This window comes from Salvelinus namaycush, chromosome 1 (genome assembly GCF_016432855.1).
Source record: "Salvelinus namaycush isolate Seneca chromosome 1, SaNama_1.0, whole genome shotgun sequence".
In the NCBI taxonomy this organism is placed as follows: Eukaryota; Metazoa; Chordata; class Actinopteri; order Salmoniformes; family Salmonidae; genus Salvelinus; species Salvelinus namaycush.
In genome coordinates, this window is record NC_052307.1 from 2724759 (window position 1) to 2744676 (window position 19918).

At 43.5% G+C, this 19918-nt stretch overlaps 1 protein-coding gene across 9 annotated transcripts in view; it reads right to left on the reverse strand.

Annotated features, from left to right (window-relative positions):
- Nucleotides 1-19918, reverse strand: part of LOC120054169 (zinc finger RNA-binding protein-like) — a 52143-nt gene that overhangs the window by 24274 nt on the left and 7951 nt on the right. For 4 of the 9 annotated variants that reach the window (XM_039004958.1, XM_039004283.1, XM_039003474.1 and 1 more), the window contains 6 exons: nucleotides 10248-10539; nucleotides 7686-7878; nucleotides 6507-6842; nucleotides 6067-6212; nucleotides 4115-4201; nucleotides 3565-3768 (listed from right to left, as the gene is read on the reverse strand). In XM_039004958.1, coding sequence (XP_038860886.1) covers nucleotides 3565-3768; nucleotides 4115-4201; nucleotides 6067-6212; nucleotides 6507-6842; nucleotides 7686-7878; nucleotides 10248-10539 — 1258 coding nt within the window. The remainder of the gene's footprint in view (nucleotides 1-3564; nucleotides 3769-4114; nucleotides 4202-6066; nucleotides 6213-6506; nucleotides 6843-7685; nucleotides 7879-10247; nucleotides 10540-19918) is intronic. The other 5 variants (XM_039005768.1, XM_039002768.1, XM_039007165.1 and 2 more) reach the window with 3 other exon arrangements.

Below are 19918 nucleotides of genomic sequence, written 5' to 3' on the forward strand. Positions count from 1 at the left end.
TTGTATTCGGCGCATGTGACAAATACATTTTGATTTGATATGATGTGGCTATGCCAAATGGCTGTGGGCTACACTAGTTCATTTAGCAGACAAGATTTGATTATTTTATATTATTAAGAATCAATTGAACAAAGCTGAATAAAATATAAAATAGCAGTGCTAGCTGTGCTAGACACTCTGGGTTCGCGCCCAGGCCAGGCTCTGTCGCAGCCGGCCGCGACCGGGAGGCCCATGGGGCAACGCACAATTGGCCTAGCGTCGTCCGGGTTAGGGAGGGTTTGGCCGGTAGGGATATCCTTGTCTCATCGCGCTCCAGTGACTCCTGTGGCAGGCCGGGCGCAGTGCGTGCTAATAAGGTCGCCAGGTGCACGGTGTTTCCTCCGACACATTGGTGCGGCTGGCTTCCGGGTTGGATGCGCGCTGTGTTAAGAAGCAGTGCGGCTTGGTTGGGTTGTGCTTCGGAGGACGCATGGCTTTCGACCTTCGTCTCTCCCGAGCCCGTACGGGTGTTGTAGCGATGAGACAAGATAGTAACTACTAACAATTGGATACCACGAAATTGGGGAGAAAAGAGGGTTAAATTTAATAAAATAAAATAAAAAAAGAAGATGAGTAGGCCTAACGAACAGCAAAAGCACTAGCCTGTCAATCTACTATCCCCAATAGTACAAAAGTCCAACTACTTTATTCTGTGCAAGAAATAAATATTCTAAAACCATCTGGGACCATTGTAGGATGCGATAGATCTCAAATTAATACAACTAGCATCAAACATTTTTTAATGCAATGTGGCTGATGCGACAGATCAGAATGTTCAGCTTAAAATGTTGATAAACTATTATGCTATTTCTTCACATTATAAGAGCAGCAATGCGCACATGGCTATACGCGTGAATGTTCCTGTTGACACAGCAGGAGTCTGAAACTCCACTGTCAGCTGCGTCGCTCTGCTATTGGTCTGGGCGGAGTTCAATTCACCTCTCGGGCCTATGTCGAGGGGGCGGAGTTTCCCGTTGGACAGAGTGGTAAAACGAATGCTCTGTTAATAAACACGGCCAAATCAGAGAGAGCAGGTGAACATAACGAGCACATATTAATCGTTCGCAGAGGTAGGAACAATTAGAACTCGGATCAAGAAGCTTTGAGATAGTTGCTGCATGATTGGAACTCAATGAAAAAAAACAAGATAAAAAAGATCAAACAAATGAAAATATTGTGGAATAATATAATAATAAGACATCAAAACACATATGGAATCATAAATTAACTTTTTTTTTTAAAGTGTTAAACAAATCTAAATATATTTTATATTTGAGATTCTTCAAATAGCCACCCTTTGCCTTGATGACAGCTTTGCACACTCTTGACTCTCTCAACCAGCTTCATGAGGTAGTCACCTGGAGTGCATTTCAATTAACGGGTGTTCCTGTTAAAATTAACAAGTTAATTTGTGGAATTTATTTCCTTCTTAATGCGTTTGAGCCAATCAGTTGTGTTGTGACAAGGTAGGAGGGTATACAGAAGACAGCCCTATTTGGTAAAAGACCAAGTCCATATTATGGCAAGAACAGCTCAAATAAGCAAAGAGAAACGACAGTCCATCATTACTTTAAGACATGAAGGTCAGTCAATGCGGAACATTTGAAGAACTTTGAACGTTTCTTCAAGTGCAGTCGCAAAAACCATCAGGCACTATGATGAAACTGGCTCTCATGAGGACCGCCACAGGAATGGAAGACCCAGAGTTACCTCTGCTGCAGAGGATAAGTTCATTAGAGTTACCAGCCTCATAAATTGCAGCCCAAATAAATGCTTCAGAGTTCAAGTAACAGATACATCAACTGTTCAGAGGAGACTGCATGAAAATCAGGCCTTCATGGTCAAATTGCTGCAAAGAAACCACGACTAAAAGGACACCAATACGAAGAAGACTTGCTTGGGACAAGAAACTCGAGCAATAGACATTAGACCAGTGAAGATCTGTCCTTTGGTCTGATGAGTCAAAATGTGAGATTTTTGGTTCCAACCGAGTCTTTTGTGAGACGCAGAGTAGAATGGATGATCTCCGCATGTGTGGTTCCCACCGTGAAGCATGGAGGAGGAGGTGTGATGGTGCTTTGCTGGTGACACTGTCAGTGATTTATTTAGAATTCAAGGCACACAAACAGCATGGCTACCACAGCATTCTGCAGAGATACACCATCCCATCTGGTTTGCGCATTTTATTTAACTAGGCAAGTCAGTTAAGAACAAATTCATATTTTACAATGACGGCCTACCACAGCCCAACGCTGTGCCAATTGTACACCGCCCTATGGGACTCCCGATCACGGCCGGTTGTGATACAGCCGGGATCGAACCACGGTCTGTAGTGACACCTCTAGCACTGAAATGCAGTGCCTTGGACCTCCGTGCCACTCAGGAGCACTTAGTAAGACTATCATTTTGTTTTTCAACGGGACAATGACCCAACACACCTCCAGGCTGTGTAAGGGCTATTTCACCAAGAAGGAGAGTGATGGAGTGTCGCATCAGATGACCTGGCCTCCACAATCACCCGACCTCAACCCAATTGAGATGGTTTAGGTTGAGTTGGATCGCAGATTGAAGGAAAAGCAGCCAACAAGTGCTCAGCATATGTGGGAACTCCTTCAAGACTGTTGGAAGCTTCCAGGTGAAGCTGGTTGAGAGAATGCAAAGAGTGTGCAAAGCTGTCCTCAAGGCAAAGGGTGGCTACTTTGAAGAATCTAAAACATATATTTTGATTTGTTTAACACTTTTTTGGTTACTACATGACTCCATACGAGTTATTTCATAGTTTTAACTATTATTCTTCAATGTAGAAAACAGTAAAATAAAGAAAAACCCTTGAATGGATGTCCAAACTTTTGACTGGTACTGTGTGAGCACACACACAATGGATTCGGCTATTTCAGCCACACCTGTTGCTGACATATACAAAGAGCACACTGCCATGGAATCTCCATAGACAAACATTGGCATTAGAATGGCCCGTACTGAAGAGCTCAGTGACTTTCAACGTGGCACCGTCACAGAATACCACCTTTCCAACAAGTCAGTTGGTCAAATGTAAAAAAAAAAAAAAATCATACACTCACTCGGTGTACAAAACATTAGGAACACCTGCTCTTTCCATGAAACACTGACCAGGTGAATCCAGGTGAAAGCTAATGATCTCTAATTGATGTCCCTTGATGAGTATTAATATTAGCGTATGTTATGGACACTGCAGAGTGACACTGGCCAAATGAGTGACGTCATCATAGACTAAGTGAGTGCTATTGGGTGACCAAAACAGCCCCCCCCCCCCCCCCCCCCCCCCCCCCGAGACATGCCCTGGATGTATTTGATAAGAGTTTGTCCTAATGCAAATGGACATGAACAATACAAAAAAAGGCTAAGTATAGAGCCTAGTACCATATCCATTACACTCAATATTCCTGGACCTCGTCGGTGGGTCTAGGCCGGGTAACTCTAAACCACTGGGACAACCGCGGATGTAAACAAGGGGCTTTATAAATCCATTTGACAAAGGAGCCTTACCTTCTGGTGCTTGGCCCCTCTGATGTGTGCAGCGTATGCATCTGCCCCGGTGCAGGAGACGTCACAGAGCTCACAGCGTAGCTGGTTCTGAGTCCCCCGGGCTGAGCTTCCTCCACTACTACTACTGCTGCTGCTGCTCTGGGAGGCCTTCAGGGCCACCTCTTTCTTCTTGTGCTTCTGGCCCTCCAGGTGCTCCTTGTAGGTCTGGGTGGATGAGAGGGAGAAATCAGTTCTCTCTAGATCGAGCTAAACCTATATCGGAGGGTTGGGTGGGGGGGGGGGCAGTGGCATATAGAATCTGTCAATGGAATTAATCATCATGTATTATGAACATACTTGATGAGAAAAACTAACAAGTAGTATGCATTTCCATACTACCCTAAGGACAGGTAGGTAAGTATGAGTCTCTGTGCTAACCTAAAGACAGGGGAATGAGAAAAGTGCTGAAAAAGAGGGACAGAGAGAGGAAAAAGAGGAGAGATGGATGAAAGACTGATAGATTGAGTGAGTGAGGGACAGATAGAGGACACCTCTCGGGGTCTATGCTCACCTGGGGTCCTGCACAGCTGATCTTGCAGACGTCACAGTAGTGGATCTGTGGTGGTTTGGGGGGCTGCTTGGGTTTCAGCTGCTTGCTCTGGTGGGGGGGATAAAAATACAATATAAACACTGACTGAACAAAACATTAAGAACACCTGCTCTTTCCATGACAGACTGACCAGGTGGAATCCAGGTGAAAGATATGATCCCTTATTGATGTCACTTGTTAAATCCACTTTAAAATCAGTGTAATGGGCTCCCGAGTGGCGCAGCAGTCTAAGGCACTGCATGAGGCGTCAATACAGTCCCTGGTTCGAATCCAGGCTGTATCACATCCTGCCGTGATTGGGAGTCCCATAGGGTGGCACACAATTGGCCCAGCGTCGTCCCGGTTTGGCAGGTGTAGGCTGTCATTGTAAATAAGAATTTGTTCTTAACGGACTTGCCTAGTTAAATAAAAAAATGTTAAAAGGCCACAAGACGTAGGTGTTCCAGTTCATCCCAAAAGTGTTTGGCGGGGGTGAGGTCAGGGCTGTGTGTGCAGGCCAGTCAAGTTCTTTCACACCGATCTCAACTAACCATTTCTGTATGGACCTCACTTTGTGCACAGGGGCATTATGTTGAAACAGGAAAGGGCCTTCCCCAAATTGGTTGCCACAAAGTTGGAAGCACAGAATCATCTAGAATGTCATTGTATGCTGTAGCGTTAAGATTTCCCCCATGAAAAACAGCCCCAGACCATTATTCCTCCTCCACCAAACTTTAGTTGACACTACGAATTAGGGCAGGTAGTGTTCTCCTGGCATCGACCAAACCCCAGATTCGTCTGTCGAACAGCCAGATGGTGAAGCGTGATTCATCACTCCAGAAAACGTGTTTCCACTGCTCCAGAGTCCAATGGAGATAAGTTTTACACCACTCCAGCCGACGCTTGGCATTGTGCATGGTGATCTTAGGCTTGTGTGAGGCTCCTCAGCCATGGAAACCCATTTCATGAAGCTCCTGACGAACAGTTATTGATGTTGCTTCCAGAGGCAGTAAGAAACTCAGTGAGCGTTGCAAATGAAGACTATTTTTTAATTTGATGCCCTTTAATCAGCTTCTTAATATGCCACACCTGTCAGGTGGATGGATTAATGAGGCAAATGTGAAATGCTCACTAACAGGGATGTAAACAAATTTGTGCACAACATTTGTGATATTTTATTCACACACACACTTAAGTTTGTTTTTGGCTCTGTAGTTCAGCACTTTGTATTTGAAATAGAATAATGCCTATGGGAGGTTATTACAATGACTACGGGTTTATAATTATACGGTATTTTCATCCATATTGAGTAAACCGTTTAGGAAGTAAAGCACTTTTTGTACATTTGTCCCGTCCCCCCCCAATTTTAAGAGACCAAAAGTATTTAGGAGACCAAAACCACTCTTCATTTTTCACGATTCATTCAGGATAAACTGTAATCATGGTAGCATCCACATTAATGTAGGGGTGTTTAGAAACCTATTCTTATTTACAATTAAAGTGACTCCAAAATGACACCATACATTATTCACCATTCATTTCTATTGGACACAAAATAATATGAAACACAACCAAAACAAAACAGCAAATGCATTCAACACATTTGTAGAGTCGCAAGTTTGACGTAATCATCGCGTGCTATGAATATGGCACCAAATATTAAACGTTTTACTACTTTAAAACGCACATAAGTGAATTTATCCGATACTTTTGGTCCTCTAAAAATGGGAGGACTATGTACAAAACAAATAAATAAAAACAGTTCACTCGATCTGGATGAAAATCCCCTCAGATTAAAGCTGACCGTTTCGCACTTTAACCTCATAGTATCCATTTAAAATCCAAAGTGCTGGAGTACAGAGACAAAACATTGTCACCGTCCCAATACTTTCGGAGCTCAGTGTCGTCAGAAAACATTGGAATAGAAATATGACCTGGAAGGGAGTTTTCTTGGCGAAGGAGCTTCCTGTCCAGCCTGCTGACGCAGCGACTGCCGCCACAGCCTGTTTCTGCTGCTGCTGCTGGTAGTAGGTAGAGGCAGCAGAGTACACCGCTGCTTCATAGCCCGAGTACGACGTACCTGGAGGGGGGGGGTGAGAGAGAGGGAGGGGTTAATTCCCACACATCTAACTTCCAACTTTGCACAGGCCAGGAGCCTGAGGAGTTGGGGGAGGCATTGCGTGGTGCAATTACACATTTCCAGTAACAATCCCAGGATTCCTATAGGTTTCCCAGAAGGCTTGGTTGGAGCTGGAGGATTCTCAGTTGGAGCTTATTCCTCCAGAAACCAAAAAATATATCTGGAAAACCTGGGTGGGAATTCTATGGGAAAGTTAAGAGAATTGTATAGGTCTAGTTGTATTTGAATGCTTACCAGAGTAGGCGACGGGGTTGGTACTATACGTGGGACTCTGGGAGTACGTGACTGCGTTGGTCGAGTAGGTAGTTGGCAGGTAGTGCATACTGGTTACGGCTTGCATGTCGTGCTTACCAGAGTACGTGACCGCGTTGGTGGAGTACGTGGGGCTCTGAGAGTAGGAGGGGACGACGGAGGCGACGGCAGCTACAGGCTGAACGGTGGACACGGGGTAAATGGAGAATGTGGAGGAGGCGGGGGAGGGAGTAACAGGCTTGATGGCCGTCACCTGACGAGACTGTTGGGTCTGGGTGTAGGGGGTGAGACTGGCCTGGCTGTAGCCTGTCTTAGGGGCTGAGGGGGAGAAGCAGAGACATTCATTTAAAAATCAGGTTATTCTTAATGTACGTCTCTCTTACAGAAGGGAGGAAATTGGTCAAAAGCTGTGTAGCCTGTCTTATGGGCTGCAGGAGGAGAGAGAGAGCTTGATGTTGGTCAAGAGTTCACCTGTTAAGTAGAGTACTACAATACTGGATAATCATGGGTACAATACAATACTGGATAATCATGGGTACAATACAATACTGGATAATCATGGGTACAATACAATACTGGATAATCATGGGTACAATACAATACTGGATAATCATGGGTACAATACAATACTGGATAATCATGGGTACAATACAATACTGGATAATCATGGGTACAATACAATACTGGATAATCATGGGTACAATACAATACTGGATAATCATGGGTACAATACAATACTGGATAAACACAATACTGGATAAACATGGGTACAATACAATACTGGATAAACATGGGTACAATACAATACTGGATAAACATGGGTACAATACTGGATAAACATGGGTACAATACAATACTGGATAAACATGGGTACAATACAATACTGGATAAACATGGGTACAATACAGTAGAATGATATTGAAATAATAATCACCACCCAAGTGACTATGGATAAAGGACAATTATTCATTCTAGTACTACCATTAACATTTATTAAATGAAATGTGTAAAATCACAAAGGAATAGGAGTGCAGTTGTGCATTGCTTTCGCTCTGGGGTTTCAGACAGGGTATCTGTAAAGCACTTTGACATCTGTTGACGTAGAAAGGGCTTTCGAAAAACATATTTCATTGATAATAGTAACTATCCGACCATCATCACCTGGTAGAGTTTTCTTCCACGTGGTGTCCCAGGATGTGTTAAGGGAGGCGGTCTGGTAGTAGGACTCGGCAGTGGGTTGGGGCTGTACGGCTACCGCAGCGGCTACCGCAGAGCTAGCTACGGGTTGCTGGTAGTACTGCTTAGGGTCGTAGGTTACCGCTGGGGCCGTGGACCGTACGTAGGAGTAGGAGTCCTGTAAAAACAGAGGCACAGTGGAGTCAGGGAAAAGAAACATGGAGGAGGAGGAGTCCTGTAAAACAGAGGCACAGTGGAGTCAGGGAAAAGAAACATGGAGGAGTCGTCGTCCTGTAAAACAGAGACACAGTGGAGTCAGGGAAAAGAAACATGGAGTCGTCCTGTAAAACAGAGACACAGTGGAGTCAGGGAAAAGAAACATGGAGGAGGAGGAGTCCTGTAAAACAGAGACACAGTGGAGTCAGGGGAAAGAAACATGGAGGAGTCGTCCTGTAAAACAGAGACACAGTGGAGTCAGGGGAAATAAACATGGAGGAGTCGTCGTCCTGTAAAACAGAGACACAGTGGAGTCAGGGAAAAGAAACATGGAGTCGTCCTGTAAAACAGAGACACAGTGGAGTCAGGGAAAAGAAACATGGAGGAGTCGTCCTGTAAAACAGAGACACAGTGGAGTCAGGGGAAATAAACATGGAGGAGGAGGAGTCCTGTAAAACAGAGACACAGTGGAGTCAGGGAAAAGAAACATGGAGTCGTCCTGTAAAACAGAGACACAGTGGAGTCAGGAAAAATAAACATGGAGGAGGAGGAGGAGTCCTGTAAAACAGAGACACAGTGGAGTCAGGGAAAAGAAACAGAGATCAACAAGGGGTGTTTCAGTACATTCAGCATCTTGATTATTTCGCTTTGTTAAATCCATGCTGGGGAATGTGCAGCTGCACACATGGAGAAGGCCCGAAGAAGAGGGAAGTAGCCTTTAGCTACAGGTCATGAGTGCATTAGGGGACTTCTTTAGACTAGCAGACAAAGCCAATGTGCTTAACTTCTCTAGGGTAGGGGGCAGCATTGAGAATTTTGGATGAAAAATATGCCCAAATTAAACTGCCTGCTACTCGGGCCCAGAAAATATGATATGCATATAACTGGTAGATTTGGATAGAAAACACTCTAAAGTTTCCAAAACTGTTAAAATAGTGTCTGAGTTTAACAGAACTTATTTGGCAGGCGGAAACCTGAGAAAAATCCATTCAGGAAGTAGTTTTTGTTTTGTAGTTTTCTATTCAATGCCATTACAGTATCCATTGACTTAGGACTCAAATTGCAGTTCCTATGCCTTCCACTAGATGTCAACAGTCTTTAGAAATTGTTTCAGGCTTGTATTCTGAAAAATGAGGAAGTAAGAGCAGTCGGAATGAGTGGACCCTAAAGTGTCACAGAGCTTTTTCATGCGCCCGACCGAGAGAGTACCTTTCTTGTTTACCTTTTATATTGACGACGTTATTGTCCGGTTGAGATATTATCGATTATTTAGGCTAAAAACAACCGGAGGATTGAATATAAACATCGTTTGACATGTTTCTATGAACTTTACAGATACAATTTGGATTTTTTTGTCTGTCTGTTTTGACTGCGTTTGAGCCTGTGGATTACTGAAGAAAACAGAGTTTTTTGGATATAAAGAGACTTTATCGAACAAAAGGAACATTTATTGAGTAAATGAATGTCTGCTGAGTGCAACCATATGAAGATCATCAAAGGTAAGGGATTAATTTTATCTCTATTTCTGACTTGATAACTCTTCTACTTGGCTGGTTACTGTTTGTAATGATTTGTCTGCTGGGCTATGTTCTCAAATAATCGTAAGGTATGCTTTCGCCGTAAAGCATTTTTAAAAATCTGACACCGTGGTTGGATTCACAAGAAGCTAATCTTTAAACCTATGTAAAATATGTTTTGTTTTCTGAATTTTTATAATGAGTATTTCTGTATTTGAATTTGGCGCCCTGCAGTTTCACTGGCTGTTGAAGAGGTGGGACACTACCGTCTCACGTACCCTAGAGAAGTTAATTAAATACATATTTAGTGTAGTCATCACAGCATACGCTGAATAGTAATTAACAGGCAGTATGTCAGTAGAGTTGTGATCACTACTGGACAGATGGGAGTTTTCCCCCAGAAAACTCCATCACAAGCTGCAGTTTAAACCAAAGCAGTTCTCTCCATCGTTCAGCCCAACAGCATCTGGGCTCCAGATTGACGGAGACTTTCACACAATAAGGAACAAGCAGATGTGAGATCCAACACCTTGATTCACTCAACTTGAGGATTCTTGGGGGAGAAAAATAACGACTTCTGTGTGACTTTAAATAATATATATATTTAAAACAAATGGAGGGGACGTTCTCAAAAACAAATCCTGAAGCTTCAAATTCATCTCCCACAATGCTGTTTTGCAACCCTTTTTTGGACTAGTGCTAAAACTGCCTCAGAACACTGCCCAGCCTGGGCATTATGAAAGCTTTAAAGGTGAAATGAACACTCCAAAACACTAACATGTTGAATATAACATTGAGGTGGGATGTTAGTTACCTGGTATCCTACCTGGTAGTTCTGGGACGTGACCGGGGGGGGCGGCGGGGGGACGTCCGGCTGGCGTGCGTAGCCGTAGTCAGCGGTGGCGTGCGCCGGCTGGTACCCTCCGTAGGCTGCGGCAGTGGCTGCTGCTGCCACGGCGACAGGGGCAGGCCTGGCTACGGCAACTGTGGCGCCGGTGGGAGCGTAGGCTGCTGCCACGGAGTGGGCCGCCATCGGTGCCTGGTGTACGGTGTAGCTGGCCACGGTGGTAGGGTGGGTGTAGGCCACCCCCGCAGCTGGCTGCTGACTGGAGAGGGAGAGAGAGAGATCAGGTTTGGTGTGACTCTGCTGAGAGAAGGAATGTCAGTACCGAGGCTGTGGCTACATTTTGGTGGTGCTGATGTAGGCCTAAGGATGGGTAGGGGGAGGTCCAGAGGGTGCGAGTCAACTTCCCCCTAATGAAATATTTAATATTTGAAATATTTAATTATTTTACATTTAATTGCCATTTCCTGAAACCTAGAGTAGAGACTCTTAAACAATGTTGGATCCTAAATTAAATTGAGGTGGTCTCAATGACACATTTTTGGGGGTTCAATTTAGGGATAATGATTATTCTTAAATTAGTAGGTGTCTTCATGTGGATAATCTAGCTACAATTTGGTTTGGGGAGAACTCTGAATAATTCAATTACTGGATTCAACGTAGTAGTCCATCTTACTGTAGGAAATGTGGAATATGAACTGAACTAGGGCTTAATGAGCTTGTTTCAGATCGCCATCCCTGACCTTATCCATCAGATCTGACGACTAGGCTACCAGTCATTCAACATGCCTTGTTGTCATCGGTGACCTGACTATTATGACACTAGCAGCCTACTTGTTGACCTCCAGCAATACGAAGAGGACAGATCCACAAATGATTAACATACAGACTGTTCAGATTAGTAGGCCTAGCATAACTTTGTGAAGGACAGGCATTAGCCGGAACGGCTGTCTGCCGCAGAGAGCACTTAACTAGCGCAACGCGACACGTTTCCTTGCTCGTCAAAACGCTCGTACGGAACCCAAAACCGGCTGCGCACCATCGTGCATAAATATATTTTGATATATATAAAATATCAAAACAAAACTATGAACCAATGACATTAATTTGGGGACAGGTCGAAAAACATTAAACATTTATGGCAATTTAGCTAGTTAGCTTGCACTTGCTAGCTAATTTGTCCTATTAAGCTAGCTTGCTGTTGCTAGCTAATTTGTCCTATTTAGCTAGCTTGCTGTTGCTAGCTAATTTGTCCTATTTAGCTAGCTTGCTGTTGCTAGCTAATTTGTCCTATTTAGCTAGCTTGCTGTTGCTAGCTAATTTGTCCTATTTAGCTAGCTTGCTGTTGCTAGCTAATTTGTCCTGGGAAATAAACATTGAGTTGTTATTTTACCTGAAATGCACAAGGTCCTCTACTCCGACAATTAATCCACACATAAAACGGGCAAACGAATCGTTTCTAGTCATCTCTCCTCCTTCCAGGCTTTTTCATCTTTGAACTTATGGTGATTGGCATCTACACTTTCATAGTATTACCACGACAACCGGCAAAACTGTTCGTCTTTCAATCACCCATGTGGGTATAACCAATGAGGAGATGGCACGTGGATACCCGCTTCTATAAACCAATGAGGAGATGGGAGAGGCAGGACTTACAGCACGATCTGCGTCAGAAATAGAACTGATTTCTATTTTAGCCCTTGGCAACGCAGACTCTCGTTGGCGCGCGCGAGCAGTGTGTGTGCAATAATTGAATAACATGGATTTCAAAATTTATTTTGCAACGCGAGCGGTGTGGTCAGCCTGTTACGCCTACTACCGTTGATATCAAAGCATGTGTGTTCTGACTTTGTTAACTAAACAACGCTGTAGCTAACTACGAAAGTGGTTATTTGCTTGACAAACATACACTTTTGGCAAACAGTTCGTTCTCCATTTTCTCTATTCCCCCCCTCCCTCACATTAGATGGAATCAAAGGACAAAGTGGAGACCTGGGCTGCTGCCATCAAGCTCAGATGAGGAAGTGAGACACCCCACTCGCTGCGTTTTCTGCATCTTTCTGGCTCAAGTTGAAATCAATTTAGTAAGTAGACCAGACCCAGCTGCTATCGCATTGGTGCCTATGGGGGAGCCACCCCCCTTAAGTAGACAGGAACAGACCATTCCCCCCCTCCCTCCCATGGTAAACTTAATTTATCCACCATCTTTGATAGTACTACGACTACAGGGGGGCGCGCCGGAGGGGAGTGAGATATTTGTTTTTCCTTGCCCAAGTCCACTGATTGGCTCAGCTCCAACTTCAGGACGGTTGAGTCAAAAACCACAATGTGCCAACTACAATTAGAGGGCAATCGCCCGCCTCTGGTGTCCCAGGTCTAAAATGAGTCCCTGATTAGAGGGGAACAATGAAAACAATGCAGTGGAACTGGCATCCAGTTTGAAGGGCCAATCAAATCATCAATTTATTTAAAAAAAAATATATATATATTCATCAGTTTAGGAAAATGAAAGCCAGCCTTATATGCTTCCATAGGTTTCTAAAATAACCCTGTAGAAAGATGGCAGGCCGTCGGCATGTTTAAAAATGGAGAACGATTTAAAGGAATGCCTTGAATATTTTGACAACACACACTGAGCGAGCAAGAGAGAAATCACTGCATCAAAAAAAAAAAATGGGGAGCCAGGTGTTGAAATAGGAAAGAGGGCAAGAGAAGAAAAGAACGGGACAGGAAAGAGAGAGAGCGAGCGACAGAAAGAGAACGAGAGAGCGAGCAAGGCAAAGCGCGGAGGCGAGAGAATGACGGTATTCAGGAAAAGCCTTTGATTATTTCCCTGATGAGCAGCAGACCAAAAGAGGTCTCTTAGTGGAGGAGAGTGCAGTGTAGCCCCTAGCCTATTCCTTCCAACACAGACTATGCACTACTGTTGACCAGGTCCGTCTAGTGGGCTCCCGATTGGCGCAGCGATCTAAAGCACTGCATCTCAGTGCAAGAGGCGTCACTACAGACCCTGGTTCAAATCCAGGCTGTATCACATCTGGACGTGATTGGGAGCGCACAATTGGCCCAGCGTCGTCCGGGTTTGGCCCGGGGTAGGCAGTCATTGTCAATAAGAATTTGTTCTTAACTGACTTGCCTAGTTAAATAAAAGGTTAAATTACAAAATAAGTTGAGACTTGCGTTAATTTTTGTATAGTAGTAGTTTAAAAAGGGTAATAAAAAAATTATGTCTACAAGTTTTTATTTTGATGTAAACTATTTATTGTCATTGCGTCAATTTAAAATCACAGAATGGATTTACTATCCATATAGCCTAGCACTTGTGTGACCATTCCTCAAAACATAGAAAAATCAACTACAGAATGTTTACATGTAGGTCTATTGTCACCATGCACTGACAAACAATGCCTTTCTAATTGCCCCCCCCACGGGAATTGAGTTTAGTTTAATTCAATAGAACCTATCTAATTCCTCTGAATTCCAAGATGTGCAGAGAGAGGTCTAGTCTATAAGAAGAAGGGCATCCATCTTGATGTCAGTCTCAATGAGCCTGTTTAATAATTCAAAATGGCTGGTCACGCTTCATGTTTTATTAAAATCGTATGTACGGAATACACCAGCCAATCAAATGCTTACTTGCCGGTTCCTTCTGGACAACGCAACAACAATAAATTTACGAAAGATAATAGGAACATAAAGTAAAATGTCTCAGTAGAATAGAACAGGCACAATTTATAGTCCAATATTTACACACGTTTGGTTAAAGGAGCAAGTGTTTAAATTGTGAAGACGAAGAACCTAACATTAGTAGTAGCAGTTGTGATGGATGTGTGTGTGTGTGTGTGTGTGTGTGTGTGTGTGTGTGTGTGTGTGTGTGTGTGTGTGTGTGTGTGTGTGTAGAATTCAGAGCAGGTCAGTCCAGTTCTACTGTTCAGCAGTCTGATGGCTTCGTAAACAGAAACTCAGAGCCTAAAATTGTATCAGATTTGCTGTTCTGATACCGTTGGGCAGGCGCTAAGGGAGCGAACAGCTCGTGGCTGGGATGTGTGGGGTCTTTGACGATGCTGCGAGCCTTCCTGACATGCTGACTACACCGGGGCACGCACGCCATGTTGATTTTGTCCATCCACGCCAGACGAGGTCAGGACACACAGGTTGAAATATCACAACAAACTCTGAACCAACTATATACACTGCTCAAAAAAATAAAGGGAACACTTAAACAACACAATGTAACTCCAAGTCAATCACACTTCTGTGAAATCAAACTGTCCACTTAGGAAGCAACACTGATTGACAATAAATTTCACATGCTGTTGTGCAAATGGAATAGACAACAGGTGGAAATTATAGGCAATTAGCAAGACACCCCCAATAAAGGAGTGGTTCTGCAGGTGGTGACCACAGACCACTTCTCAGTTCCTACGCTTCCTGGCTGATGTTTGTCATTTTTTAATGCTGGCGGTGCTCTCACTCTAGTGGTAGCATGAGACGGAGTCTACAACCCACACAAGTGGCTCAGGTAGTGCAGCTCATCCAGGATGGCACATCAATGCGAGCTGTGGCAAGAAGGTTTGCTGTGTCTGTCAGCGTAGTGTCCAGAGCATGGAGGCGCTACCAGGAGACAGGCCAGTACATCAGGAGACGTGGAGGAGGCCGTAGGAGGGGAACAACCCAGCAGCAGGACCGCTACCTCCGCCTTTGTGCAAGGAGGAGCACTGCCAGAGCCCTGCAAAATGACCTCCAGCAGGCCACAAATGTGCATGTGTCAGCATATGGTCTCACAAGGGGTCTGAGGATCTCATCTCGGTACCTAATGGCAGTCAGGCTACCTCTGGCGAGCACATGGAGGGCTGTGCGGCCCCACAAAGAAATGCCATCCCACACCATGACTGACCCACCGCCAAACTGGTCATGCTAGAGGATGTTGCAGGCAGCAGAACGTTCTCCACGGCGTCTCCAGACTGTCACATGTGCTCATGTGCTCAGTGTGAGCTAAATTTGTCCTGGAATATATGTAGATACCTACTTTCTACAGGCCGACTCGTCGTTGATCGTCAGGCCTATGACAGTGGTGTCGTCAGCAAACTTGACGGAGTTTGTTACGCATAGCCACGTAATAGTGGGTGAACCAGGAGTACGCAGAGGACACACACCTCTGTATTAAGAGGTGTTGTTGCCGATCCTCACAGCCTGTGGTCTGCCCATCAGGAACATCCAGGATCCAGTTGCAGAGGGTGCTGTCCAGAGCTCTGAGCTTGGAGGGAAACAATAGTGTTGAACTCTGAACTGTAGTCAATGAACAGCATTCCCATATAGGTCTTCCTGTTGTCCAGGTGTGTTAAGGCTGTGTGAATAGTGATGGAAATAGCATTTTCTGTGGCTCTGTTGGAGCGGTAGGCAAATTGGAATGGGTCCAGTGTGCCTAGTATGCTGGCCTTGATGACCAGCCTCTCAAAAGCACTTCATGATGACCGGGGTCACGTCACCTCGTTTGATCATATTGGGCACTGTGATGGTGTCCTTAAACAGGTGGGGACTACAGCCTGGGACACGTTGAATATGTCAGAGAAGATGGTCAGCACGGACTCGGCCAGTGATGCCATCTGGGCCCGTGGCTTTGACTCGAAGGTTTCTCACATCAGCTTCGGAAGGCGAAAGCACCTGGTCATCCGGAGCAACGAGAGTCTTTCTGGATGGCTCTGCATTGTCTGCCTCAAAGCGGGCATAGAATGTGTTTGGGAGGGTGCCGGCGGTGGGCACCACACAGCTGGATTTGTCTTTGTAGTCTGTGATAGGTCTGTAGTCCTTGCAGATGCGTAGAGAGAGTGTTGTTAAACGTCAATTCAAGTTTGAGTCTATTGTCTTTATGCGTCCCTAATGGTTTTGAAGGAGGTCGTACCTGCCTGCCTTGTAATCGTCGCTCGCCACCGAGTCATCGGGGTTCATTTCTGCTGACATTGAATGCTGCAGTACGGGCTCGCAGCGTTGTACGGACATCTCTGTTCATCCAGGGTTTTTGGTTGGGGTTTGTCCGGGTTGTTTTTGTGGGCAACATAGGGCTGGGCAATATGACCTAAAAATCTTCTCGAAATGTACGGGTGATTCACAATGACCATTTTCTCCAAACGGTCCAATACACTGAATTTCAGATGGTCCGCAATAAATCTAATTCAGGGCTTGTGAAATTATACCTAAATATTAGTCTTCCACAACCATAAGACCCACTAATTATTTTATAAAAATGGTTTAACCTGTTTTTTGTTGTTGCAATAGTCACTGATCTAGCTTTCAAGTCTATGAAAACACATGTTTTTGTTAAATTTACCACATCCACGCACATTGACTAATAATGACTAACTTCTTGTGGCATTAAAAAGAACATTAACAATCTCTCAAGCACAAGCCCATGTGAGTAGCCAGCTAATCTTTATATTTCAAGTTCAGACAACTTGGCTCTATTTGCTAGCTAACAAGGTAAAACAGCTACATTTTTATGACCACACCCTTCGGTCTATCTCGAACAGCATGTTAGCCCGTCCATGATAAGGGAATTATATGCTTAAATGGTAATGATTAAAATATTCCACCCTGAAACCATATAATTTTATGAAATGTATTAGAATCATAAAACTATAATCTGATGATGTGTGTAGTTTTAGTCAGAATTAGAACAGGGACCTTTTGTTCCTTTTTAGTATATAAGCAGGTTGCAAGTGGGAAACAAATGATAAGAGGAGCTAATCGACAGACGAGTTGTACTACTGTGCTCCTTACAGGACATTCTGTCTCCACCCGTGAAGGGGAGAAACTGTTAGGCTGGCAGAAGATTATGAAACATGTTGCAGATTAAACAATGTATCTATCTAGTGGAAAAAGACTGTCTGTAGCTTAAGATTTGAACTTGTTTGTGTGTGTTATAAAGACTGTTTGCATTCTTGACTTGAGCGCTCTCGTGAATAAACTGTACTAACCTTTTGCATAAGCTTTGCATCTTTGCCTAATTATTATTATTAATCCCATGGTCTTACAAACCTCGGGGATTGGTCAAAGCTATTGATTGTTAGTTATTATCATCATTGTGATTGAAAATGATGATAATCATTGCACACAGCACAGAAAAAGCAAAAGGAATATCGCCCTCAAAACATGATTTCGATATATCGCCCAGCCCTACGTTAGAGGATAGGATCAAGCCCTAGTACATAAAAACACATTTCCTAATGAAGCCTGTGACTAACGATGTTCAGGAGTCCTGGGTGGATGAATCTTTGAACATATTCCAATCAGTATTCTCAAAAACAGTCCTGCACCATTGAGTCTGCCTCTGTCCAGCGCCTAACATGTCTGTGTGTTGGTGGCTACCTCAAGTTGCTGCTTGTAGGCGGGGAGTAGGAACAGAGATACGTGATCTGATTGGCCGAATTTGGGGGTGGGGGATGGCTTTTTACACGTCACAGATATTAGAAGCTTTCAGAAAGTATTCAGACCCCTTAACTTATCCCACCTTGTTGTATTACAGCCTGAAATTAAAATGAATTCAATAGATTCTCTAACCCAACTACACACAATACCCCATAATGATAGCAAAAACTTTCAATAAATATATTTGAAAATGAAATACAGAAATCTAATTGACATAATTATTCATACCTCTGAGTCAATACTTTGTAGAAGCACCTTTGGCATCGATTACAGCTGTAAGTCTTTCTGGGTAAGACTCTAAGAGCTTTCCACACCTGGATTGTGCAACAGTTGCCCATTAATCTTTTAAATTCTTCAAGCTATGTCAAATTGGTTGTTGATCATAGCTAGACAACTATTCAGGTCTTGCCATAGATTCTCAAGTAGATTTAAGTCAAAACTTGGACTTGGTAAGCAACTCCAGTGTAGATTTGTCTTTGTGTTTTAGGTTATTGTCCTGCCGAAAGGTCACTGGTACTCAGTAACGTGTTGTATTGGATTTGTCCCCAAACATAACACTTTGTATTCAGGACAAAAAGTGAATTGCTTCACATTTTTTTTGCAGCATTACTTTGGTGCCTTGTTGCACACAGAATATTTGTATTCTGTACAGGCTTCCTTCTTTTCACTCTGTCAATTAGGTTAGTATTGTGGAGTAACTACAATGTTGTTGATCCATCCTTAGTTTATCACAGCCATTAAACTCTGTAACTGTTTTAAAGTCACCATTGGTCTCATGGTGAAATCCCTTCCTCTCCTACAACTGAGTTAGGAAGGACGCCTGTGTCTTTGTAGTGACTGGGTGTATTGATACACCATCCAAATTGTAATTAATAACTTCACCACACTCAATGGGATAATCAATGTTTGCTACCAAGAGGTGCCCTTCCTTGCGAGGCATTGGAAAACCTCCCTGGTCTTTGTGGTTGAAATTCACTGCTCGACTGAGGGACCTTACAGATAATTGCATGTGGAGATGAGGTAGTGATTAAAAAAAATAATAATAATTAAATACTATTATTGCACAGAGTCCATGCAACTTATTATGGGACTTGTTTGTGAAATTTACTCCTGAACTTATTTGGGCAATAAAAAAAGTTTGAATACTTACTGACGTCCTTTTTTAAATTGATTTGTAAAAAAAATAATTAAAAAAGTCAAAAAACGTAAATTCCACTTCGACAATTTTTTTTAAATTTTTTTTTTAATCATTTTATTCTATTTGAAATTCAGGCTGGAACAACAAAATGTGGAACAACGACATGGTCTAGCACATTGTGATGTTTTGTTTTTTAAAAAGTGCTTGGTCACCCGTGACAAAGACGGCTCTGGGTGAGAGGATTCTTGCTAGCTAATGACCCTTTTACAGTTTGCCGAGAGCCGCCTTGGTGTTTGCTTGTGACGGTATGTACACCGCTTTGACGTGAAATACCTCCTTCACATTCTTAAGCCAATGGATCAAAATTACCCACCCCCCTCCCTCAATCTACACACAATTCATTTTTTTTTTTTTTCCACCAGGTAGGCCAGTTGAGAACAAGTTCTCATTTACAACTGCGACCTGGCCAAAAATAAAGCAAAGCGACAAAAACAAACAAGAGTTAAACAAACATACAGTCAATAACAAAGATTTTTCTATTTATGTACAGTGTGTGCAAATGAAGTAAGGAGGTAAGGCAATAAAAAGGCCAATAGTAGCAAAGTAATTACAATTAAGCAATTTACACTGGAGTGATAGATGAGCAGATGAGGATGTGCAAGTAGAAATACTGGTGTGCAAAAGAGCAGAAAAACAAAAATGGGGATGAGGTAGGTAGTTGGTTGGATGGGCTATTTACAGATGGGCTGTGTACAGCTGCAGTGATCAGTAAGCTGCTCTGACAGCTGATGCTTAAAGTTAGTGAGGGAGATATAAGTCTCCAACTTCAGTGATTTTTGAAATTCGTTCCAGTCATTGGCAGCAGAAAACTGGAAGGAAAGGCAGCCAAAGGAGGTGTTGGCTTTGGGGATGACCAGTGAAATATACCTGGTGGAGCGTGTGCTACGGGTGGGTGTTGTAATGGTGACCAGTGAGCTGAATAAGGCGGAGCTTTATCTAGCAAAGACTTATAGATGACCTGGAGCCAGTGGGTTTGGTGACGGATATGTAGTGAGGACCAGCCAACGAGAGCATACAG